The 26,771-nt window shown below is 48.5% G+C and overlaps 1 protein-coding gene across 1 annotated transcript in view; it reads left to right on the top strand.

Annotated features, from left to right (window-relative positions):
* The window catches only part of LOC116955783 (short transient receptor potential channel 7-like), an 88,267-nt gene that overhangs the window by 31,220 nt on the left and 30,276 nt on the right, over positions 1-26,771 (top strand). Inside the window, exons 2-6 of the mRNA XM_032977106.2 lie at positions 13,167-13,525; positions 16,134-16,298; positions 18,580-18,845; positions 20,883-21,068; positions 24,021-24,185. Of these exons, the coding sequence (XP_032832997.1) occupies positions 13,167-13,525; positions 16,134-16,298; positions 18,580-18,845; positions 20,883-21,068; positions 24,021-24,185 (1,141 nt within the window). The remainder of the gene's footprint in view (positions 1-13,166; positions 13,526-16,133; positions 16,299-18,579; positions 18,846-20,882; positions 21,069-24,020; positions 24,186-26,771) is intronic.

Here is a 26,771-nt window from a genome sequence, read left to right as displayed (position 1 = left end):
CTACACCAGAGACAGCCTTCTTTAGGGCGTTGTCTCACCACCAGTGTTAGACCATAGAACGTCAAAAGGCGAACACTACAAAGACAGTGCAAGTATCAAAGTATTGTTAGTTCAGGTTGAGCAGTTATATCGATGGGACCTTTTGCCAGTATCAAACATTCTGAAAAAATAAGAATTAGTCTTACCCTATCTGGAAATCAAAGCATGAGTTTAACACGTCAGCTTTCGCGTGGTGGCGGGTTTAACGACACATTGATATATTTACGCGATCTAACCCACAAAAAAACCTGTATTATGAAAAATAAAGCATGTTTCATGTTTTGCCACAAGTACTGTGTGTGGTTCATGCAGACTTGATGCCTTGCATTGTGTCTATTTGGTGCTTAAACATCTTAACACAACTTCTGTTATACTGCCAGAAAGGGTAAAGCCTATTATTATACTTTCATAATTTTGATACTGGTAAAAAGGTCCGATGTATGTATGTTGAACTTCTTTCGTACCGTACGTAGCCAACCGTGTTAATCGTATGGGTGTGGGGGAGGACAACAAACTGAACACAAAAATCAGCTTTAAAACAAATGCGTTTACAATCTGGATGATTTAAAATTCATATATCCCAGTGGCTTCCTAATATCAGAAGGGGAAGAGCATTCCAGACGGCCGCAGAAGCGCATCTGAAAGCGCCGTGTGATGCGGTGACCGCCATCTTTGTTCGATGGCCAGTGATGTGGTTAAAAATAGAGTCGGGCAAGCTACCATCCTACTCGCCCTCGATGGAGGACCCATCGCCGCCCATGAATTCATATTAACTCTTTAACTCACAGATGAAATCAATGGACATGTTTTCCCAGCTGGTCCGTTGATTTCCCGTTTACAAGACCTCCAGATTAACGCCCATTCAAAGCCAATTGTTACTCAAGCAGGCGGCCGACTCTCTACGGATATCCGATAGTTCAATGTTAATCAGCCATTCTATTGTGTTATCTTGGCATGGTCTGGGACTGTATTGTTGATTTTGCTGCCTTGCCCAAGCTTAATAAATCAGGCTTATGTAAATAACTATTTGTTTTACTTACATTTAGTGCCTTACCACTTTATTTTGCACTCCTGTCGTTTTTTTTTGTATCGCTTGCTATTGAAATTCCCTGACACCCCCCCCCCGTGCCCCATACTGGACATCTGTGAAAAAGGTCTTCACAGTTCATCGGATTCCTCCTCCTGCAGTCTAAGCAAACATTCTGATCTTGACTTAAAGCTTTCGTGAATGCAGGAATTCATATTCTTTGAGTCTTTCGGTAAAGCCACGTAGATTGAAAAAGAATACAATTATCACGATGTTTCAATCGTAACACAAGCAATCGTCATCAGGTGAAAAAATATAGCGAGAGAGCTGCCGAGGCAGGAGAAATTATTATATCCTGCCTCGGCAGCTCTCTCGCTATATTTTTTCACCTGAGCTCACGTTAATTGTAAATGTGGAGAGAAAACCGAACGACCTGGAGAAGAAACCACGCGACCGTGGGGAGAGAGAGAGAGACATGCAAACTCCAAATATACAGCAGCAGGCGTCATGGTCGGAATTAAACCCACGACCTCCTGTCTACCAGGCGAGGCAGTTAATATATCATAACCACCGTGGTGCCACAGAGGAAGGCTGAAGAATTTTGACAGAAGGTCTTGATTGCTGGAGCAGAGAGAGCACTTGGAAGGGGAGCAATACGAAGGGGCGATACGAAGAGCAATATGAAGAGCAATATCAATAGCAGTACAAAGTGCAATATGAATATCAACATGAAGAGCAATATGAATAGCAATACAAAGAGCAATACGAAGAGCAACATGAAGAGCAATAAGAAGTGAAATATCAATATCAATAAGAAGAGCAAATGAATAGCAATATGAAGAACATGAAGAGCAATACGAATATGGCGAAATGCTGACACAGCTTCTGTCCGAGCTATGACGGAGCCGATTTTCTCGAAACGTTGCCCTCGAAACCCACTCCCTGCGCTTCCTCCTCTCCCTCCTCTCTCTCGCCCCTCCTGCTCCTCCTCCTGCTACTGCTTCCAGTCGCAGCTGCGCCGCATTGCACGGTAAATAGACTCTGGAGCGGAATCGATTGTCCCTTGTCAAACCCAATCGATGCGACGTTGTTATTGCGACAGTCCCCCCCTCCCCCCCACTCGCTAGTTGCGCTTTGACAAGGATCGTCAAGCCCCATTCGCGGAGAGACCGCCGCTAATAATTATTGATTATGATCACTTGGCGACGGTTTGAACTGGTGCCCGGCAAAACAACAACATGAAATGGGCGTTTTCAACGTGAAACGAAAAAAGAAAGGTAGCTTAACACGTAAGGCTTCTGCGACCAACATTATCGACGAGAGAGGTGTCTTTTGGGGTTAGTTCGCGTAAATATTAATAAGTAAACAATGACAATGCCAATTTGTACCGCGCGCAATTTTCTCTCGCCCAAAGGCGGCAACCCCAAGGTGAGGAGCCCAGCTCAGAGAGTTCAATTGCAAATGTTGCGTGGGTTCACGCTGTACGAGCAAACCTGACTAATTCATTAGCTGTGTCGGGTGGTGGCGGGTTTAACGACACATTTATATTTGCGCGATCTAACCCAAAACCCTCTTTTTATGGAAAAAAGGTAATGTGACAGCTAACTGCTGCCTTGGCAATGGCGCACAGGCAAAAGTAAACTAAAACTCACCACATTTGTCCGGTAAGAAATATATCCATATAAAAGGCCACGCTTCGGCAAGTATACAGGAGGTCGCGGGTTTAATCCGGACCCTGACACCTGTATATTTGGAGTGTGCATGTTTTGTCCGTGGTCACGTGGATTTATTTCTGGGACCTCCGGTTTTTCCCTCCACGTTTAGAATCAACGTGCGTTTAAGAGTATTTGGCTGTTAGTAATGTCCTCGTTATGATAAGCCACTTTGTTGAGCTATCATTTGTGATGGCCAGGTCGTTTCTAAAAAAAAGCTGTATAGCTCAGTGGACCTTATACCTACTAAACTAAAAAATGTATAGTTCATATTGTGTCAATAACATTTCCTACTTTGAATCTTGTGCCACAATCACTTAGAAGCAGTGTTTCCGCGATAATGATCTTGAACTTCGCAATATGGCGATTATCGCGACATGAAAACGTTCCTGAGATCCGTTCATAAGTCGGAAACACAACAATGTGTCGTATTTAAATGCACATACGGTCAGTGTTATACAATCTCAGTTTAACACGCAGGCTTTTGCGTAGGTGTATGCCTACGTGTTATAATGAACAATAAATAACTTATGGAAGCTCCTTTGTAAGTATGTATGTTCTTAAGTCGGTTGCTCGTAAGTCCGGGCACTGCCTCTATAATGTATTGTGCTTTTCCGTGCGTCTCGTACCAATAAATATTACTCTCAATTCATACAACCGCAGTTTATTCAACACAAGCATCAATCAATCGATTCCGCAACGTACTACCACGCTGGATCCCGTCACCGCCTTCATTGGTCAAAAACCAAATGGTGCCCACAATGTGACTACTCTCTGCAACTGCACGCTGGTAAACTGCAGGGCGCGCTGGGAATCACCGTAAATTCAATGGAAGCAGCAGCAGTTGTGGCATCAGTGACAATTCATTCATCCCCACCTGAAACATCTGTCGCTTGGCTTTAGAATTTGCAGATACGGTGAGCACACGACCGTTGTTCTCTTGTCCTTACATTGGCTACCAATCCAATATCGAAACTCCTTGTAAGGTTCCTGCTATTGACCTACAAGGTTGTCACAATGGGTTAGCCCCACATTCCTTACAGGAGCCTATCCACTTCTATACACAACCAATGAGGTCCTTGAGACCTGATCTCATTATTTTTCTGAGGATCAAGGCTCCGTTCCTGGGGGTGATCGTGGATTTTTCCAGTGCAGCTCCAAGACTATGGAACGTGTTGCCCTCAGATAATTATAAGAAAATCTGAATCTTTGGAGCTATTTCAACCTCGTCATGAAAAACTCAGCTCTTTAAAATGGCCTTTCCCCCGTAGTTTTTGGGTCATTTATGCTGCTGTCTCTGTATTATTTCCACTGCTTTCCGTACACAGTGGCACATTGGGATCCTTGGATGAAATGGACCTCACAAATGTAAATAATTATTATCACGTTTAATTTCTTTCACCACCATACATAACCAACCGTGCCAATCGGAGGTGCGGATCGTTATGTTGCAATTCACTAAGCTGCACGCAGAGAAGAACATCAGCTTACCGGAGGTTTTCCAATCACAATATTGTCACGCCCTTTTGAACGCACATCCTGTCGGTTACCTTGAGAAAGCAAGAAAAAGGGAAAGAAATGAAAGGCTCAAAGTGAATAGAAAAAAGGCTGACATGTTGCGAGCACTTATCATCTGGGATGGGACGGTAGAGGGAGGGAAGAGACGGTTCCGCAGCACTGGAGCCACGGTGAGCCTCTGGAAGCAAATTTGAAGAAACGGAGCCATGCGGAGCCGGCCTTGGATTGGCACGGCACGGCCTTCTGAAATCTCCCGTAGGTGTGAACAGGCAGCGACGGGGCTCCTTGCGCCAGGCAAGGCACTTCTGAGCCTGCGACGCGGCCCCCTCGCGTGCATCATGGCAAGGGGTGTCCACCGATCACGTGGCAGCAAGAAAGACAAATAGCAGGACATTCTGCAGAACCATCCCGGCTGCTCGTGATGAAGAAGATGGAGTTGGGGTGCTCCGTTTTATGAGGCCAACTGATTAATCGTGCGACCAGCGTGGCGAGAGAGAGCCGCCAACCAGCAAGTCGGTGAAGTGGGGGGGGGGGGGGCTGAGATGACACCACCATGCGGGATATAATTTGGTGGGGGGGGGATTACGTTTGCGGAGGGCCCCGCATTTGCTCCCAGTCATCGTCACCGTGAACGTCGAGACTGCTTGCCTCTTGTTAACAGCCCATTCTATGCCCCCCCCCGCTCACCCGTCCAACTTCGGTGATTCGGCACAGCTGGCAGCAAGAGCATCGGTACAATTGTAGTGTGTGATACACTGAGGCCCACACAATAACTAGGAGGCAACACGTTTTTTTTAACACAACACTAGCCACTCGGGTGTCAGCTATGCTGTTGAACGGGCCAGCCAGCACATCCGCTGTCTGACCAACGATTCCCTGCTTAAGTCCAACCAACGAACGGAGATCGAAGAGCGAAGAGTTCCAGGACAATCCCCACAAACGAGCCCCGAATCTCCTCGGCGCTCCCCCTTTATTTCCCTTGCCACGGCTTCACTCCGCCCTCGGCCACGCCCCCTGCTGTATCAAGACCGGAGCTCCCGGCTCCCTGTCACGTGTCCCCAACCCTCCTATGGAAGCTCCCGGCGCTCAGCGGCACTCCAGAATCAGTGGCTGGCGCTACCGTACAGTGACCCTTATATGTGTCACTACACAATTATTTTTTTATATTTTTATACCAGGTGTAAGGCCCCACTATTGAGCTCTCCGCAGCTCTTTTTCAGAAGCGACCTGGCGATCACACGCGATAGCTCAACGGAGTGGGCTTTAACATCGCGTGGAAGTGCACAGCAGTAGCCAAATACTCTTGAGTGCGCGGCAATGTCGATTTCTAAATGAGGGGGAAAAAAACGGAGGAACCAGGGAAAAATCCACACGACCACAGGGAGAGAGAGACACGCAAACTCCAAATATACAGCAGGCATTATCAGGGTCGAGATCGGAAACCCACGTCCTCCTGTATACCAGTCGAGGGAGTTAACATCTCGCCACCAAAAGACCAGGCTCAAGTTAAATTGTCTGCTGATTGGAGTTGTGATTGAAGTTGGGCGAAATACACGATGACCCAGCTTCTATACTGGATTACTGGGAGAATGCCCAGTTAGCTAGAAGCCCAGAACAGCTCTGATCACACGATATCCTATCGCCAGAAGCATTGACCCTCTGGCACCGCTTTGGCAGGCTGACTGAATAATAGGCACGTTTAATTTTATTTTGTGTAACCAGCTGAGAACTCAAAGAGACCAGGGTGGGTCTAATGTCCAAGAGTGCCCCTGCGGCATTGGTCTGCCGGTAGGGAACGATGATTGCTGATATGAGTAAAGTGCGTATGTTGTACTTTTTTCGCACCCTACGTAGCCAACCGTGCTAATCTATGGGTGTCCGTGGTTCTCTGTGTATCTCTATGGGGACTCTATGGGTGTGTCTGTGGGTCTGGGTGTCTGTGGCTGTCTATGTATTTTGAACTTCTTCCGCACCGTACGTAGTCAACCGTGCTAATCAGAGGCGCGGAGGAAGGACAGCAAACTAAACACAGTCAGCAGTTCTAAAGAAGTGATTTTTCAATCTCGACCAAATTCGGGGTGCAATGTTCTAACTTGGCAAATGTAGAACCTGACTTCGGCACGCAATGGACTCCTCCTCTTGCGAACGATGTCACGGGGTCTTTAACGTCGACTGTGAATCAGACGGCGCGGAGAATGACGTAACGATCCACGAATTATTCATAATCGAGGTTTTTGGGTGAGATCGCGTAAAAATGTAAATGTGTCGTTGAACCCCGCCACCACCCGGCGAGACGTCATGGTGCTCGAACTGTAAACGTTGTGGGTTTACTCTCCAACGCACAGGCGGTGTTTTTTTTTGTTGGATGCCTCATGTGGTGACGGGTTTAACGACGCACTTTACGCGATCAAACCCCCCCAAAAAATTCCCTCGATTATGGATAACATGGGTCGCGAAAGCGTACTAAGTGTTAAATGCACGAAATTAATCAGCTGTGCTATATTCGTGTGATCACAATGCAGGTTTACTCGTTGTGTCCGTGTAATGATCGATCGTTTTCCATTCATTTATATTTTGGCGGAGCGGCGGAATGAGTGGTTAGCGCACTGCACTATGAGCTCAGCGTTCAATCTCCGGCCACGGCCCCATGCCAGTGACGAGTGATGCCTGAACTGGTCCTGGGTGGTCCCCCTTTGAATCATCAACCCACACTGACCAGTGCGGTGAAGTATGGTTAAATAACGCCCACGATCAACACGGCAAAAGGTAGACCATCATCCAGCAGTGGATTAACCACGGCCTATGCTGCTGATGATGATGACGCCTTGTACGCAAATCAAGGCTGCTCACCTGGGGCTCTGAGATCCTCCCGTGCTCTGGATCGAAAGGCAAGCGTCACTAAATGTGACCAAAAATAAAATATAGATGATGGCAAAGAAATAAAAAAAAGTTAAACCAAACCACCACCTCCCACAGGACCCGATGAACACCGTCGATCGGTCAAGCGGTTGGCAGACAAGGATGTCAAGGCGAGACAGAGAGATAGCCATGAATCAACAGCTACCGTATATAGATTTTGAGTTTGCGTGTCTCTCTCTCTGTCTCTCTCACCGTGGTCGTGTGCATTTTTCTCGATTAATCAGCAGCAACCTTATATAGATTTGGAGTTTGCGTGTCTCTCTCTCCCCGTGGTCGCGTGGATTTTTCTCCATGAATCAACAGCAACATTATATAGATTTGGAGTTTTCGTGTGTCTCTCTCTCTCCCCGTGGTCGCGTGGATTTTCCTCCGGGTCCCTTACTCACCATTGTAGATGATCCAGCACTCGCTGAATCACTCCAGCCAGTCACTTCCTTTTGGGGTACCGTGGTGGTGAGATGTTAACTTCCTTGCGTGGTATACAGGATGTCGTGGGTTCGATCCCGACCCTGACACGCGTTGTATATTTGGAGTCTGTGTGTCTTTCTCCCCGTGGTCGTGTTGAATTTTCCCGGGGTCCTCTGGGTTTTTCCACCTTCACATTTAGACACACCTCGGATTAGCTCGCTTGGCTATGTACGGTGCGAAAGAAGTTCAACGTACAATCAACCTGTTGTGTAAGGTGGTCGCCCATCCAAGCACTGTCCGGGCTCAAACGTGATGACGAGTTGGGGGCACAATCTGGGGAGATTCGTCCCACGGGCAGAGTTAATGGGGGTGCGGCGTGTAACTTTTATAACACTTTGCCCCGCGCGCACGTTTTCCCTCGCAACGTCCTCCCACACCGCGGAAAACCTCCGCAACCGGTATAGGCACGGCTCTGCAATTCGTTAAAAACATTTGAAACATTTAAAAAATTGCAACTCGCGACGCGCCGGCACCGGCCGACTCCGCACGGTAGTACTCGCTCTCCCCATGCCCCACCGTCCCCCTTGCTATGGTTGTATGTGAAGAGGAGTCGGAGACTGGTAAGCACCTTCTTTATGCTTCCAAGTACAGCCACACTCGTTCCTCAAACCATCCTCGGAACACGCGTTTCACAGCCCCTTTTAAACCCTCTATCTCCGCCCCCCTTCGGAATTCACATCTCTTGTATCTTGCGCCGTGTGACGTCAGTGCCCCTTAACCCTTGACCCGCGTGTCGTGTATTCCCGTGCGTATGATTGGTGTATGCTATGTTGATTTGAAGCTTTCGTGACTGCAAGAATCCATCCTCTTTGGTTCTTTTGATAAAGTCGCGTAGGTAGAAAAATAATAGATCATGACGTTTCGATCGCAACACAAGCAATCGTCATCAGGTGGGACAACCACAGCAAGAAAATACTGCTGTAGTAGGCGGGAGATCTGCCGTGGCACGAGGTTATACAGGCCTCGGCAGTAGGGGGGGAGAGAGAAGTGGGGGGGAAGGCGGGGCAGAAAGTGGACCCTGCAGCAGCACCCTGGTCACTGGAGTAGGGATCTGAGAGAGATGCACAGAGAGAGAGAAAGACAGAGTCGGAAATAATAGCTGACATAGGCAGGTAGGATAGAAACATCACAGTCACTCTTTGGTTCTTTCGGTAAAGTCACGTAGAAAGAAAACAAATTATATAATAGAGTACGACGTTTCGATTGCAACACAAGCAACCGTCATCAGGTACAACTAAATTTGAGAGAGAGACAAAACACAGACACGGAGAAACACAGATAGACACACAAGCAGATAGAGACAACACAGACACAGAGAGAGACACACAACATAGACACAGAGACCCAATGCCTCTGTGTCGAGGCCTTAAATAGAGAGGGGGGGGGGGAGGTTGGGCAGAGAGAGAGGTGGGTCTGCTAGGGCTGTTGCTGGGGCAGAGAAATTAGCATGTCAATGAATCCACCCCGAAGCGAACGGAGGAAAAGAAGAAGATTTTATGGCCCTATGAGAGCCGGGAACATTTTTAGAGAGAGAAATAGTTTGCGAAAACAAAATTTTGCAAATCTTTAGGAAATGTAATGTAATGCAACACAGAGAGTCGGCTAACACACAGTTAACGCATAGCCTGATTGATTACGATCTCCAAATATTGCTAAATTTGAAGTTAAGTGTCAAATTTGACAGAGACACAGAGAGAGAGAGAAAACAACTTACATTCTTTGGAGAAACTGAGTGCACATAAAGACAGCCAGTGTCACAAATTAGCTGTGATGACTCGGATTCAGGAGCCGAAATCTGTTAATGTGCAATTTTCACGTGAACTTGAAAGACAGCAGCAACAAGCGAGGATAGATCTTATGAAGATTGTTGGGGGTGTGAAGTGTTTGCCACGGCAAGGTCTGGCTTTTCGAGGCATTGATAAGGAGAGTGGGAATTTCAGCCAGCTTCTAAAGTACAAGGCAGAGAGCGATGTAGAGCTGACCACCTGGCTGAAAGGTCACTTTCATTTCACCAGTTCCCAAATGCAAAACTAAATTTTGAAGCTGGTGGGCAATACAATCGTCAAAGATTGTGTCGGGAAAAAAAAAAAACATCAATACCAGTGGTCCAGCTCGCATTTATCTTTGATGGCACCCAGGATATATCAGGAGTTGAACAGTAGTCAATGTGTTTGTGCTTTGTAGATGCAGATCTACAATCAAAGGAATAATTCCTGGGACTCTACGAAGTGTCATCAACGACAGGGCAATATATAGCCAAGATTGCATGTTATCTGATGATGCGTCTAGGCTTTCCTCTGTCCCAACTTCGATGGTGCCACAAAAATGGCTGGACACTTGCAGGGGGTGCAAGCCATTTTAAGGAAAGAACAACCGCTGGCTATGTATTGTCACTGTGGTCCACACTGCATTAAATTAGTTACGTAGGCTGCCTGTGTAGCCTCTCCACTAGTAAGATAATCAATGGGTCTGGTGCATGAATTGGGGGGCTTCTTTAATCAAGCTGGCAAGTTCAAGGTGATTTTCCAGGAAATGGCAAAATCACAGCATGGTTTCACCTCGTTGAAACCTCTCTGTCCCACCAGGTGGACTGTTTGCACCCCTGCCATCCGCTCAGTTCTCAGCCAGTGTGAGTCAGTGCTGAAAGCCCTTTAATAAATGGCATCATGCAGCTCATCTGACACTTCAACTAAGGCCAATGGTCTTCATGGAACATTTCTAAAAGGAACACTGTGCTCGGCCTTGTAATGGCTGAAGACCTTCTGGGGGATTTGCAGTGCCTGAACACCTCCCTGCAGCTTAGGAAACAGACTGTTTCAGGCATGTTGGAGGCTGTGGACCATGTCAAAACAAGCATGCAGGACAAGCGAACAGAGGAGCACTTTGATATCTTGTTCGCAAAAGCAACTGCTATGGCAACAAAGTTGAACCTACAACCGATTCAGATGCCTCATATCCGCAAACCTACAAAACGTTACACCAGTCAGGCTGCAGCCCATGTCCATCCGCATGCCCAATCTTTGTACAGAGCCCAATTGTACAACGCCTTGGACACAGTGAATACTCAATTCATAGAAAGGTTTGATCAAGCTGGATTCAACAAGCTGCAGCAGCTTGAGAATGTGCTGCTACGCGGAGACATGGACAAGATGGTAGACGAGTCTCCTGAATTGAATTCAAGATGACTGCAGGTGCAGCTGGCCATGTTTGGGACGAACTACACATCAAACGAGCTCAGATGTTGCTAGCATTATTAGGGAAATTGTGCCAGAGATGAGAGGTCTCTTCAGTCAGGTGGAAGCTTTAGTAAGGCTTCTGCTGGTCGTCCCTGCCTCCTCTGTAGAGGCTGAGAGGAGTTTTAGTGTCCTGAGGAGGCTTCAGACATGGATTAGATCTTCGATGAGTCAAACAAGGCTGAATAATATGGCCTTGTGTCACGTGCACCAGGAGAAACTGGAGAGACTGGACCTTGAAGGAATATGCCAGTCTTTTATCGGTGTCAATGATAAGCGCAAAAAGGCCTTTGGATCCTTTGCTTGAAGAATGGCAAGTCAAAACACTTATCATTGTCTGGAGAGGAGATGAGAGGATAGGAGAGGAGAGCAGAGGAAAGGAGCAGTAATGACTGCAGAGCAGGGGAGAGGAAAAGAGATGACTGGAGAAGAGAGGAGAATATAGGACCAGAGGAGAGAGGGCTGGAGAGGAGGAGATAGGAGAGCAGAGCAGAGCAAACGCCGCTGCTGCCCACCCAAGTTTACTTGTAAATATGTAAATAAAAACAACAATTTGCTAAACCTTGGCCACAATATCTGGACTTGTCTTCATATAACAATGCATAGATTTCTGTTATATTATTGTGGTTATGGTTGTACTTTATTAATCCCTAATCTCAGCCATTAGATACAATAAAACAAGACAAGGTAAAAAAGAAAAAAACAGAGCAATGTAATACAATACACTATTAGACATTATTGTAAAAAAAAGTCCATCCTACTATGTGTTAGTGAATTTTTAATATTTTAGGCAGGAAATGGCAGGAAATTAGTTTTCAAATTTAGATTTTTTTTCTGGGGGGGGACCCCCAGACCCCCTGGAAGATTTGATCCCCCCCCCAATGTTGACTCCATGGCTACGGCCTTGGTTCCAGGTCCGCGTCGCATGGCTGGGCTTTCAAGATTTGCTCTGGGATGGCTCGCCAATTGACCCCGGGACTTGCCCGGCGATGTGTTCGTGATTGCTTTATACATATATACGTGTGTGTCTGTGTGTGTGCGTGTGTCTGCGCGTTTACTTGAATGTGTGGGGAGCGGTAGTGTATCGGTTAGCGCACTGCACTACAAACCCGGCGATCCGGGTTCAATTCCCACTCACGGTCAATGACGATTATCTGAACCGGTCCTGGGCCTCCCCTAGGTCGACTCAGCCTCAAATGGATGCCTGGTGGGGTGTGTAAACATCGCCACTGGGGAGACAAAGGGGACCGGGCGTGGTGCTGGCCACCCACACCCTCGTGTGCCGTGCCGGCCTTTATAAGTGCTCGCTAGCAGCACTTGACTCCAACAGTCTGTTACAGGCTATAAGGGGGATCTGTGTCTTTGTACAATAATGTGTGGGGAGCGGTTAGTGCGCTGCGCTACGAATCCGGCAGCCCGGGTTTGATTCACACTCACGGCCACCATTACCGGTGACAATTATTTGAACCGATTCTGGGCTTCCCTATGTCGACTCAGCCTCAAATGAGTACCTGGTGCAGTGTGTAGTAAACTTTGCCGCTGGCGAGACAAAGGCGGCCGGGTGTGGTGCTGGCCACCCACCTCCTCGTGTGCCATGGCAGCCTTCATAGGGTGCTACTCGCTAACAGCACTTGCCCCAACAGTCTGTGAAGGCTACATGGGAGATCTTTGTCTTTATACAATTTGTTATAATTTCAAAAGGGGGGTGGGGGCGGGGGATTAGGATAGTTCACTTCATAACACATAGTAGGAGACTTTCGCGACCAATGTCATCCATAATAAAGTTTTTTTGTCGTAAATATAAATGTATCCATACTCTTTGGTTCTTTCGGTAAAGTCACGTCGGTATAAAATAAAATAAATTACGACGTTTCAGGCGCAACACAAGCGTCCGTTATCAGGTGTTGCGCCCGAAATGGCGTGATTTATTTTATTTTATACCTACGTGACTTTACCGAAAGAACCAAAGGTATGGATTCCTCCAGTCACAAAAGCTTCAAATCAAGACATATATGTGTCATCAAACCCGCCGCCACCCGACACAGCCAATTAGCCATCAGGTCGCCGAGCTTGTGACCAGCGGCTCGCTCTGTTCGAGAAGCCGGTGTCGATCGTGGGCAGTCCCCAGCCCAAGACCTCGGCGCTCCGACTTCGGAGCCACCCGGCGACCACCTCGAACCATTTGGCTCCCCAACAAAAATAAAAAAAAAACTTTTGCTTCTTCTCCTCTTTCTCCCCGCCAACCCGCAGGAGAGCGTCCGTCAACCGGCAGACGATACGGCGGCGGCCCACGATGATGCGGGAGAAGGCGGGCCGGCGTCAGGCCGTGCGGGGCCCCGCGTATATGTTCAGCGAGCGGGCCACGAGCCTCACGGCCGAGGAGGAGCGCTTCCTCGACGCGGCCGAGTACGGCAACATCCCCGTGGTGCGCCGCATGCTGGAGGACGGCGGCGCTGGCCGCTCGCTCAACGTCAACTGCGTGGACTACATGGGCCAGAACGCCATGCAGCTCGCCGTGGGCAACGAGCACCTCGAGGTGGCCGAGCTGCTGCTCAAGCGCGACAAGCTGTCGCGGGTCGGCGACGCGCTCATGCTCGCCATCAGCAAGGGTGCGCGGGGGCCCCTGACCAAGTCGCGGTGTGCCGTCGACCGCGGTCGTGTCGTCGCGGTCGTGTCATCGTGATCCTGTCGTCGTAGTCCTGTCGTCGTGGTCGTGTCATCGTCATCCTGTCGTCGTAGTCCTGTCGTCGTGGTCGTGTCATCGTCATCCTGTCGTCGTGATTCTGTTATTGTGCTCGTGGCATTGTGGTCGTGCCATCGTGGTCGTGCCATCGTAGTTGTGTCATTGTGGTCGTGTCATCGTGTGGTCGTGTCATTGTGGTCATGTCATCGTGATCATGTCATCGAGATCATGTCATCGAGATCATGTCATCGTGGTCGTGCCATCGTAGTTGTGTCATCGTGGTCATGTCATCGAGATCATTTCATCGTGATCATGTCATGGTGATCATGTCATCGAGATCATGTCATCGTGGTCGTGCCATTGTGATCGTGCCATCGTGGTCGTGCCATCGTAGTTGTGTCATCGTGGTCATGTCATTGTGGTCATATCATCATGATCATGTCATCGTAGTCATATCATCGTGATCATGTCATCGTAGTCATGCCATCGTGGTCATGTAATCGTGGTCCTATTATCCTGGTCATATCATCGTGGTCATGTAATCGTGGTCCTGCCATCGTGGTCGCGTCATCGTGGTCATGTCATCGTAGTCATGTCCACGTAGTAAGGCCGTAGCAATGGAGTCAACATTGGGGGGGGACCAAATCTTCCAGGGGGTCTGGGGGTCCCGCCCCAGAAAAAAATCTAAATATGAAAACTCATTTCCTGCCATTTCCTGCCTAAAATAAAAAAAAATCACTAAAACATAGTAGGATGGACTTTTTTTAACAATAATGTCTAATAGTGTATTGTATTACATTGCTCTGTTTTTTTACATTTTCTTGTTTCATTGTATGTAATGGTAGAGATAATGGATGAATAAAGTACAACCATAACCACAATCATATAAACATAGATCTATTTTATAGCAATATATTGGGGGGAGGACATTTTCAGCATATTTGAATATTGGGGGTGGATGTGTCCCCCCCAATATATATTATAATTACGGCCTTGCCTCGTAGTCACATCATCGTAGTCATGCCAATGTGGTCATGCCAGTGGCATTGCGTTACTGCCGTGTTAGAAGGCAGGAAGACAGTGTTATTGTCTACATTTTTCCCGGGGGGGGGGTAATTTCAATCAAGGCGCCTCGCAAGTACCCAATGAGCTGTTTTCTATTGTTGCCGTCATCACATCGAGCACCGAATCGCTGCAACAGTTCCACGAGCAGAGTAGAAGGCCACGATTTCGTTCCTCACCTCACAGTCGTCCAACACCCCGTACCCCCATCGAACCTCGCAGCGAATCACCGAACCGGCGTTGGGCGGCAGACGATTTGTCCCATTCCCCGCGGTAGATCGAATTAAGCGGCTCGGGTTTTGTTAACGGTTTACGCGCGCTGCGTTCTACTCTGCGAGGAGGCGAGCTCGTGACAGGGCATCACACATGATGAGCGTGAACAGCATGAATAGGTGTTTACCCTTTCATGGCAATACAACGGGAGGTGTTCACATGTTCAGACGCCAAATAGATGCCTTTTGCAGGGAATCGAGTCTGCATTAACCACACACGTACTTGTGGTGATCATGCGAGCAAACATGCTTTTAGAATGTACGTATTGTCTTTGAAACTGATTGACCTGCACCTGAGGAAGTTGCCTTCTTATCACTTTCAAAGACAGTGCGCACATTATAAGAGCATGTTTGTTTGCATGTTGACCACAGGTACGTGTGGCTAATAATGCAGACTAGATTACTTACAAAAGGCATTTATTTGGTGTTTGAACATCTTAACGCCTCCTGTGTTATTGCTAAAAAGGGTTAAACCTATTCTTACTTTTCATACTTTGATACCGGTAAAAAAAGGTCCCGTGATAAATATGATGAGTGTGTTGACGCGTGGTAAGCCGGCTCAGGATGGGACATAACGTACCAGCAATGGAACTGCTTGAGTGGTATTTGTGTGCTTTTATTGAGGAGTGGGAATAGCTCTTCGGCTGTTGGTAACGTCCCGTTCCAGCAAGCGGAAAATCACAAAGGGTCGCGACCTGGAGTCACTGTGTGTTGCGACTTATTCATTTTAACATGCTTATTGGATTATTCGACTGATGCTCGTGCCGCCTCACAGTAAGAAGGGCCTGGGTTTGATTTCCGATTCGCACTCCATCCTGTGTGATGTTTTGCATTATCTACTCCTTTTTTCCACGTGGGTTTGCTTCTGGTTCTCCCATAGCAAATTAAAAAAGCACAGCATAACTGCTCTTGGCTAAAAAACAGCCCAATGCGGAGAAATGTCCTGCAAATCACTCAATTGGGATTGCACGCAGCAACAGCATCACCCCCTGCTCTGAAAAAAACCTGCCAGGACCCTTCTGCCAGGCGAGGCTTTCCTGGGTGAACGAGTGGCACAACAATGATCACGATGATGATCACCATGATGATCATGATGATCACGATTATCACTATAAGCACGATGATCACGATGATGATCACCATGATGATCATGATGATCACGATGATGACAACAATGACGTCGCGCGGTGTGCGTCTCAGGCTACGTGCGAATTGTGGAAGCCATCCTCGCCCACCCGGCCTTCGCCGGTGAGAAGCGCCTCATCTTGAGCCCCCGCGAACAGGAGACGCAGGACGACGACTTCTACGCTTACGACGAAGACGGCACGCGCTTCTCTCCCGACATCACCCCCATCATCCTTGCAGGTCGGCTGTGGATACCTAGGGGGCGGGGGGGGGTGTGATGATGTTCAAGATGATAATGATCACGATGGTTAACGATGATCGCGATGATCGCGATGATCACTATGATCGTGATGATCATGATTATCATGATGGTCACGATGATCATGATGGTCACGATGATCATGATGATCATGACGATCACGATGATTATGATGATCACGATGATGATCACAATGATGATGATGTTCACAATGATGATCACAATGATCATGATGATCATCGTGATCATCGGGGGGTGGGGGGGTCACCACTGACTTCGGCACCGAGAAATGTTGCCCTCACTCTCGCAGTCGCTCAGTGAGCAACTGGAAAGGCGATCCCTGACCCAAAACAACACTTTAGCTTCTTTAGAACTGCTTTTATGTGTTTAGTTTATTGTCCTTTCCCCGCACCTTCGATTAGCACAGTTGGCTATGTACAGGGGCGGCCCTAGACCAGCTGCCAGCAACTGGCAGCGCCCTAGGCATACCATGAAATCAGCACCACCATCCCCAAACCCCAAGGGCAGATCTAAGCGCGAGGTTTTTGGTAAGCTGGGAAACACTTTAAATCTTGACTTAAAGCTTTCGTGACAGCAGGCATTCATATCCTTTGGGTCTTTCGGTAAAGTCACGTTGATAGGTTCAGAAAATAATAAAATAAAATTAGCTGCGACGTTTCGATCGCAACACAAGCGACTGTCATCAGTGGAAAAAGGGGGGAAACGCACTAAAGGCAAGCTGTGGTTAAAGGTTTAAAACGGGCGTAGCCCAGGCGTCCTGCTATCAGAACCAAGTGGGCGGGGCACAAGTGCCCTGCGGCCTGTAAAAGCGTAGATGGTTATGTTGATGTGAATTCGGAATTAGGAGAGGGGGAGCCGCATGGGACGTGGAGAAATTAACAACTTGTGCTACTCCCAATGCATGGGAGGCACCGCAGAAACTGGAATTACTTGTCACATCTTTGGTAAAATAAAACTAACATCGGAAGGTGACAAGATGGAAACATCACAGCCAGTTATGACTTAAACTGGTTGATGACGTCCTTCCAATGATTGCTGAGTTTGTACCCATCCTCTCGGTGGAAATTGTGTCTGTATATATGGATGGCTTCATGAAATAATCTTTGTTGATGGGCTTGCAAAGTACCTTCTCTATGACGAAGGTACTTTGCAATGGGAAACACTTTGCCCCTATTTTCCGTTGAATGTTTTTTTTTATCATATTCTTTTTTAAACAGAGGCATAACTATTCAGTTTGCCCGTCCGTCTGAGAAATGAATTATAATTCATATTCCCTCTGTACGCGCACGAGAATTGAAATAATGAAAATTTTCTCCTCGAATTTGGCACCCCACTTGACTTGGTGCCCAAGGCGACCGCCTAAGGTCCCCTGTACAGTGCAAAAGAAGTTCAACATCAATACACACGTCATTGTGATCATCACTATCATCACTATTCTGCTCGTTCATGCCGCTTATTTTTGTTTTGCTCCAATTGCGATTCCGTGGTGGTGATGACCTCCCAGCGGAGGTCACCCTTTGCTAATGAGATATATCGTAGGTCCCTGCCTGCCTCTCTCTCTAAACTAAACTATAATCCAATTTTTTTTTATTGTGGCAGGTAATGGCTACTGAGCTATGTATCTATTTTGCAGAAGCGACCTGGGCAACAAATTAGAGCTCAACGAAGTGGATTATCATTATCACTTGGAATGTATGGCGGACAATTACTCTTAAATTCGTGACGTTGATTCTAAATCTGGGGGGAAATGGGGGACCTGGAGAAAAATCCACGGGACCACAGGGAGAACGTGCAAACTCCAAATATGCAGGCGTCAGGGTTGGGATCGAACCCATGTCTGCATACCAGGCAAGGGAGTTAACATCTCGTGCCATAAAGGCAAGACTCAAGTGAAATTGTCTGCTGATTGTAGCTCAACCAAGTGGCTCATCATCACGTGGGTATTTATAGCAGCCAAATACTCTTAGACGCACGTTTATTCTAAATGTGGAGGGAAAAAAAACAGAGGACCCGGAGAAATATCCACGGGGAGAGAGAATACGCAAACTAAAAATATACAGCAGGCATCTTAAGGGTCGAGATCGGAGCCCACGACCTCCTGCATACCAGGCGAGGTAGTTGACATCTCGCCGTTCGCGGCACCCTCTCGTGTCGCAACAAAACGGCACTCGCCTTGACTGCGTCGTCCACTACGCGTGTCGCCCCCCCCCTTCCCCCCCGACCCCCACCGCATGCTCCCAGCGCACTGCCAGGAGTACGAGATCGTGCACATCCTGCTGCGCAGGGGGGCGCGCATCGAGCGGCCGCACGACTACTTCTGCAAGTGCGGCGAGTGTACCGAGAAGCAGCGGCACGACGCCTTCAGCCACTCACGCTCGCGCATCAACGCGTACCGCGGCCTCGCCAGCCCCGCGTACCTGTCGCTGTCCAGCGAGGACCCCGTGCTCACTGCCCTCGAACTCAGCAATGAGCTCGCCATGCTGGCCAACATCGAGAAGGAGTTCAAGGTGCGCGCGTGTGTGTCTGTGTCTTTGTGTCCGTGTGTGTCGTTATGTTGGAGGCACTGCTGCTGAACCGGCTGAACCTGGAGCGTGACACTAAGAGGTGGGGCCTTACATCAGCCCCACCAAAGCTAAGCACCCGCCTGGGTATTTTCTGCCATCGAACATTCCACCCCCACAACTCCCAATTGGTGATGGGGCAATTCTGGAGAGAGGGGAGAGTTTTCCATACCTGAGCAGTGTGCTGATGACCAGCTCCGATTTGACAGCAGAGGTCTCACAGAGGTCTCACTCCGAATCAGTCGGGCAGCATTATATTTTCATTGGCTGTGTAACGCTGTGTGGAAGCAACCTGGTCTGTCGCTACACATGAAGCTTCGGGTCTTCTCAGCCACGGTCATGCCCTCCTCTATGATTGCGAAACATGGACCCCTGTAATGGAACATCTGCGCCAGTTAGCAATATTTAGGTTGCCCTGACTATGATCCATCATGGGTTTAACCAGGCTGGATTGTGTGAGGAACTCACAAATCCTTGAAAGATCTGGGCAAAGTCCCATCGGTGAACTCCTCCGGCAGGCAAAGCTACATTGGCTGGGTCATGTAGCCCACATGCTTAGCCACTGCATACCTAAACAGATTTTGTTCGGCACGGGCTAGAGAAGAGATTGAGTGACATGGTACAGGAGGATGTAGAGCTGAGTGGACTTGCCAACAACTGGTACCAGCGGTGTCACGAACGGCCTAAACGGAGGAGGCTTGTGAAGGATGCTACTGGAGAGTTGGAGGCAGTCACCCTCCAGCAACAACGGAGTGCAAATGAGCGACGCTCACAACAACGAGCGGAGCACCGGGTGGATAAAACGCAGCAAGTTGGCACAGCTGGTGCATCTACCGGTCATCTCAGTCAGCGAACCCACGGCACCTGGGTTTGTCCCGAGACCTCCTGTCAGCGAGCCTTCGACACTTCACGTGGCCTCAAAGTGCACCTGGCCTGGCACAGTGGTGACGTCACCGTCACTTTGTGGCGAATGGCATGTGTTGGTATACGAACCCGGTCACCCGAGTTAGATTCCCGCTCACGGCCAACACCGGTGACGATAATCTGTACCGGTCCTGGGCCTCCCCTAGGTGGATTCAAATGAGTACCTGGTGCGATGCGTAAACATGGCCACTGGGGAGACAACGGTCGCTGGGCGTGGTGCGGCCCCCCCCCCCCCTCGTGTGCCATGCTCGCATATGGCACTTGCCCCAACAGTCTGTTGAAGGCTATACGGGGGGTCTTTGTCTTTGTTCTTTCGTGTGTGGGGGGAGGGGTGGCGCAGTGGTTAGCGCGCCGCTGACGAATTCGATTCCCGAGCCGGGCGACACGTTTTGTGTTTTCGCTACAAACGGCATCTTGGAAGCAAATGAAGCAAGTTCCCAATCTAAAAGCCGCTTCCACAGCAGCGACTCCCAGGTTTGCTGTTTCGCACTTTCCTGTCAGCTCTGTGCCAGAACCGTCGCCTTCATCGCGTGCCATCCGTCATCCCCATTCGTTCCCATACATCCCACTCCCTTCGAAGCGGCCTCTTGTATGTGTGTATGTTGAACTTCTTTCGCACCGTACGTAGCCAAGCATGCTAATGGGAAGTGCTGGGGGGGAATGACAACAACCTAAAAACACAAAAGATAGTTCTAAAGAAATTGGTTTGTCAATCTGGATGATGCACAGCTCCAGTGGCACCCTCAAATCGGAATGGAAGAGCGTCCCAGAATGCCGCAGAAGCGCATCTGAAAGCGACCCAACCGTCTCTGTTCAATCGCTAGCCAAAATCCGCCGCTATCGCTGTTGAGAGGATGACCGCTCCTCCTCCCCTCCTCCTCCTTCCTCCCTCCTCCTCCTTTCCTCCTCCTCCCTCCATCCCTCCTCCCTGATCCCTCCCTCCGTCCCTGCTCCTTCTTCCTCCTCCTCCTCCCTCCCTCCTCCTCACCTCTCCTCCTCCCCCCTCCTCCCTTCCTCTCTTACCCCCCCCCCCCTCATCCGCCGATGCGCTCGTCCCAGAACGACTACAAGAAGCTGTCTGTGCAGTGCAAAGACTTCGTGGTGGGGCTGCTCGACCTGTGCCGCGACACGGAGGAGGTGGAGGCGATCCTCAACGGCGACGCGGAGCTCAACCCGCCAGCCTGCGACCGCCAGCGAGCAGCCCTCATCCGCCTCAAGCTCGCCATCAAGTACGAGGTCAAGAAGGTACGGGGCCAGGAGCACGGGGGGGGGGGGGGGCGAGGGCCTCAAGTCCGCGATTGAGAACCCACTTGGGTTAGAGCGCAGTGAGTTCTCAATCGGGGGATACTTGGACACTCCTGGGAGGAGGAGGAGGGTAATGCGTGATAATGTCCCAAAGAGGGGGAACGTGAGGTGATTTATAAACGTGTGAAATTGTATAATTCCTGAGAGTCATCAGTGTTATAATCGTGTCGTATGAATCTGTCGATGTAAAATAACTACGGTAAGATTTAAATCTATAGGGTTACGTGGATATATCCCTGGGGGTACGTGAGGTGATTTATAAACGTGTGATATTGTATCATACGCGTGAAAGTCATCGGTGTTATGAGGGGCCGTCCATAAAAGACGTCACGCACCTGGGGGAGGGGGGTGGTCAGACATTTGTGACGATGTGTGACGACGGGGGGGATGAGAAATGTGACGTCACATCAAAATGCGCAACTTTAAATAAATATAGGCAACAAGTTATACTTAATTAAATAGACTTTTAAATAAATGTTTTCTCATACAACATCAGAGTGCAGCGCCACATTAAATACGCACTACAATGACAATAGTTTAAAGCGATTTGAAACATGTTTTATTTTTTGAGGGGGGGGGTCTGACTTTTTGTGACGTCGTGTGACGAGGGGGGGGGGAGTCAAAAATCGTGTGACGTCATTTATGGACGGCCCCTAATCGTGTCGTATGAATATGTCTATGTAAAATAACTACGGTAAGATTTAAATACCTATAAAGATATAAAAGACCTTTCTAAACTCATTGATCGTAAACAATGTCGGTTTCCAAGAGTAGCCAGTGAGCGCGAACACGTTAAGTCACACGCACAGAGCGCCCATTGAATGTTTGTTTCATTTGCTTGCAGTTACTAGCTGGTTATGATATCTCACAAAATGGACAATTGGTTAAAATATTGATGTTCATTATTCATACATTTATTTCTCAGAACCATGTTGGGTCAGGCAAGAGGGGATACTCGATTGAACTAAATTCAACAAGGTGGGGCAGAGTGGCCACAAAAATGTTGAGAACCGCTGGGATCGGTGGCCAGGGAAGCATGGCCATTTAAGTGTATTTACAAACATGCGTCTTCATTATTTACAAACATGCGTCTAGATTATTTGGCTCCTATAAATCTCCGCGTGATGACAAGCCACCTTGTTGAGCTATCATTTGTGGCCAGGCTGCATCTGAAAAGCAGCTAATAGCTCAGTGGGCCTTACCTGGAAGATACCAAAAAAATTGTTTAATTTTATTTGTAGATTTTTAAAGTGATTTGTTTACCTTTCCTATACTTTGCACTCCGATCATGCTTTTTGTATGGTCTGTTGTTGAAACGTTCTGACCCACCCCTATTGGACATCTGTGAAAAAGAGTTTCATTGATAATCTGATTTCTCCGGTGTAAATACATATTCTGATTCTGTTCTATGTTGAACTTCTTTCACACCGTATGTAACCAACTGTGCTCATGTCAGGTGCAGTAATTGGAGGTGTGGGGGAAGGACAACAAGATAAACACAAAGTGCAGTTCTTAAAGAGATTAGTTTTTAACTTAGATTTAATAGTGCTCACAGTGGCTTCCTAATATCGGAAGGAAGAGCGTTCCAGACGGCCCTAGAAGCGCATCTGAAAGCGTGCGATGTAGCGATCACCGTCTTTGTTCGATGGCTGAACCAAGAGCCGCCGCTGCTGCGGGGGCGACCGGAGTTTGCGTGATGATGGTTTATGCCCCTTGGGCAGTTGTCCCGGGCAATTGTTGTCTGTTGTTACCGAGATGTGACGTAGTAGCCTGGCCTATTATGGCTACTCTCAAAGGTAGGCTGGTAGCCACTTAATTGGTGTACCTTCCTTGGTCATGCAATAACTCGTCTCGGCGTACGGTTGACGCAGCAGCACTTGGCATCGTTGAATTAAAAATGATGTGGCCGGGCGGGGTCAGAGGTCAGGGCACCGAGTCGGTACCGTTGACAACCCTGGGTTGGAATCCAGGAAGCTGCCTGTGGCAAAAATTGGTTGACGGTCTAAGCCCGGTCGCCGATGACTGGGGCACCACAGTGACAAGATGTTAACCACCTCGCCTGATGTACAGGAGGTCGTGTGTTCGATCCCGACCCTTGAGGCCTGCTGGATATTTAGAGTTTGCGTGTCTCTCTCTCTCTCTCCGGTATTTCCCTCCACATTTAGAAGCAACATCACGCGTTTAAGAGGATTTGACTGTTGCAATAAATCTCCACATGATGATAAGCCTCTTTGTTGGGCTATCATTTGTGCTTGTAAGGTCGCTCCTGAAAAAGAGCTTATATAGCAGCTCAGTGGGTCTTTCCTGAGTAATATTTAAAAAAGTAATCGTTATGCTGCACACACACACACGTAAACAAAAAAAAAACATCGCGTTCAACGTTCGTGGCTGAATTCCAGCTCTTGTGAATTTAAAATATACATCAGTTAGACTGTCACTCGAACGACATTTCTCTACTGTGGTCGGGCAGCCGGGATAAAGTTGGCGCGCCCTCAACTTACAAAAAAACCCCGACGCATTTGACGAATTGGGTTTGGGTTAATTTTCGCGCACCGCTGCCCTCCGCGATCGTTGCCTCGTCATTTTGCCCTCTACCGCAGAGCTTTGGAGGAGAGCCTTGAAATGTCAACGTAGTTGTGAGGAAGGGCCAAGAGCCCGTGTATATTACATGTGGGGCAGTGTTGCTGAGGAACACATTGAGGTTTCGTTATCTGGCGCACCACTGCTATCGCGTTGCAGCATCACGGTGTATGCTGCTGCTCCTGCTGTTTTTGCCGCTGACTGCTGTCTGCTGCTGCTGGCTGTCACTGCTGGTTGCTGCTGCCACTGCTGGTTGCTGCTGGCTGCTGCTGCTTGCTGGCAATGGCTGGCGTGCTTTTGTGGGCCTTGCAGTTTGTGGCTCATCCCAACTGCCAGCAGCAGCTGCTGTCCATTTGGTACGAGAACATCTCGGGCCTGAGGCAGCAGTCCAACGGCATCAAGTTTCTCGTGGTGCTCTCCGTGGCCATGTCACTGCCCATCCTCGCGCTCGCCTACTGGATCTCACCTTGCAGCCAGGTACCCCCCCTCCACCACCACCCGCATCTCCGATTAAGTACGGCGTGAAATAAGTTCAACATACACACATATACACTACACCACTATATACAGTACTACACTATGCACTACACTCTTATACACTCCACTCCTATACACTACACCACTACACTAAATTGAGAATTCATTTATTTAGAATAACTTTTTGTGTTTTTAGTTTGTCGTCCTTCCACCCGCACCTCTAATGAGCGCGGTTGGCGACGTACGGTGCGTAAGAAGTGGTACGCGTTGGCGTCACCGCTGCCCGTTTAGGGGTTGACGGGCGGTGCCACGGGCCCTCTCCGTAAATGTTAGATGATTTTTTTTTTTCCCGCATTTGCCATCATCGCGGGTGGATGTCGATGTGACTCGAACCGAGTGTCATGTCGCGGCGTCGTCCATGCGAAGCTGCGGGAAAAGCGCTGCACAATCCACGGAGCCGGAGGCTCACCGCGATATCAGAGAGGCTCTTCAGACAATTAACGATGGGCGTTGATACGTGTGGGGAGGAAACCGGAGCCCCCCCCCCCCCTGCCCACCCCCCGAGAAAATTCACACATGTGAGGGGGTAACACTCGATTCCATAATAGATGGCGAGATGTTAACTACCTCGCCCGTTATGCAGGAGGTCGTGGGTTCGATCCCGACCCAGACGCCTGCTGTATATTTGGAGTTTGCGTGTCTCTCTCTCTCCCCATGGTCGCGTGGATTTTTCTACGGGTCCTTCGGTTTTCCCTCTCCACATTTAAAATCAACATCACGTGTTCAGAGTATTTGGTTGCTCTACATTTCCGCATATGATGATGAGCCACTTTGTTGAGCTATCATTTGCGATAGCCAGGTCACTTCTGCAAAAGAGCTACATAGCTGAGTGGGGAATTACATTTTGGCGTCCTCTGGTCTAACACCGTTTGAGACAAGGCTCAAAAGAAAGTTGTCACTGGTGTGGACCAAACAGTTTCAAAGACGATGCATACTGTATATTATCAGAGCATGTTTTTTTTGCATGTTCACCACAAGTATGTGTGGTTAATACAGACATGATTCCTTGCAAAAGGCTCAAGTTTGGTGTTTTAACATCTTAGCACCTATTTTATTGCCAGGAAGGGTAAAACCTATTGTTAAACGCCAATCTAGCCCGAAATAAACGTCATTTTGAATCGCATATTATCTGCAGCCACTTAAGAAATAAACTAATTATGAATCGCATCTTATTTGCAGCTACGCAAGCAGTTTTTTTTGCATATATTATCAGAGTATGTTTTTTGTTTGCATTCTGACCACAAGCATTATGGTTAATGCAGACATGATTCTTTGTAAAAGGTTTCAGTTTGGTGTTTTAACATCTTAACACCTGTTTTCTTTCCAGAAAAAGGGGAAAAACCTATTATCAAAATAAAAATTGTTAACCGTTGTTTTGTAGATTGTATTTCTCGAATAACCACCGGTAAGCTTGCGCATGAGCTGCGCCCCCCCCCCCTCCCACTGTATTTCCGACGTTGCCGAGGTCAACCCCACACCCTCACTCCACCTTTATCTCCGCTGAGAGGGCTGGCAGTGCCGGACGCGTTTAGATGCCTCTTGCTCGGGCGGCACCGCGGTCATATTCGGGGGGGTGGGGGGATGGGGATAGCCATAAAAACGAGGTGCCACATCAGCGCTCTGCCTCGTGCAGGGGCCCAAACGCCGGGGCGTTAGAAGTCTGACCTCAAGGCGATCCGGCGAGCTTGGTACCTTGCTCCTGCACTCGGTTTGGGTACGAGATTCAAAAGCATCGGCATGAAGCCTTTCACCGTTCCGCTGGACATACGTGTGTGCGTCATCAGTTTTTCTTCCGGTTCCATTCCGGTGACGTACGCGTGTACGTCATCGGAACGTAACCGGAGGAAAGATACAAAAAAAACTTAATCGGTACCGAGGCTCCCACAAGGCCACGCGGGAGGGCACGTGTGGCACAGTTTGGTGCCAGCCGTCGTAGAGTGCAGCGGTCGTGTCGCTTACAGTTCTCCACGGTGAGTATTTTATTGTGTTATTTATTTTATTTTATCAATTTATTATTTTATTCTCATTCTACGTGACTTTACCGAAATAACCAAAGAAGAGTAACAACATCTTTAAAAACAACGGCGCTGGCCAGGAAAACCATATGGAGTTTGTGGAAGAACCACGAACCCCCCTTCCCGGACTCGATGGCTGAATTCATTAAGGCCCGATCTCAGCACCGGAGTATCTGAGGTATAAGCTCAAGAGACGAGGAAAAATAATACAACACGTAGGTGGGGTCCATTCCTAAGCCTTAGAACGTTCTTAAATACCTGAGCCCAGAACGGCAATGACCTGGCCAAGCCCCCCCCCCCTTCCCCAAAGAAAATTCCCCTCCCCTCTCCGCCTGCTCTGATGAGTCTGGGTTTACTTGATACCGTCGATACCCCTGCTAACGCCGTCCAGAACGTCAGGATGTTGCAATGTACGACTTGAGGGAGGATGCGGAATTGAAATATTCTATATAAAAAAACACACACACAACTGCGCTACGACCACTACTATGACTATGCCTTTCTAAACAAA

This window comes from Petromyzon marinus, chromosome 61 (assembly GCF_048934315.1).
Source record: "Petromyzon marinus isolate PM22_M1 ecotype Great Lakes invasive population chromosome 61, UKy_Petmar_22M1.pri1.0, whole genome shotgun sequence".
Taxonomy (NCBI): Eukaryota; Metazoa; Chordata; class Hyperoartia; order Petromyzontiformes; family Petromyzontidae; genus Petromyzon; species Petromyzon marinus.
The sequence above is the reverse complement of the archived record's forward strand: the minus strand, read 5'-3'. Positions and strand labels throughout refer to the sequence as shown.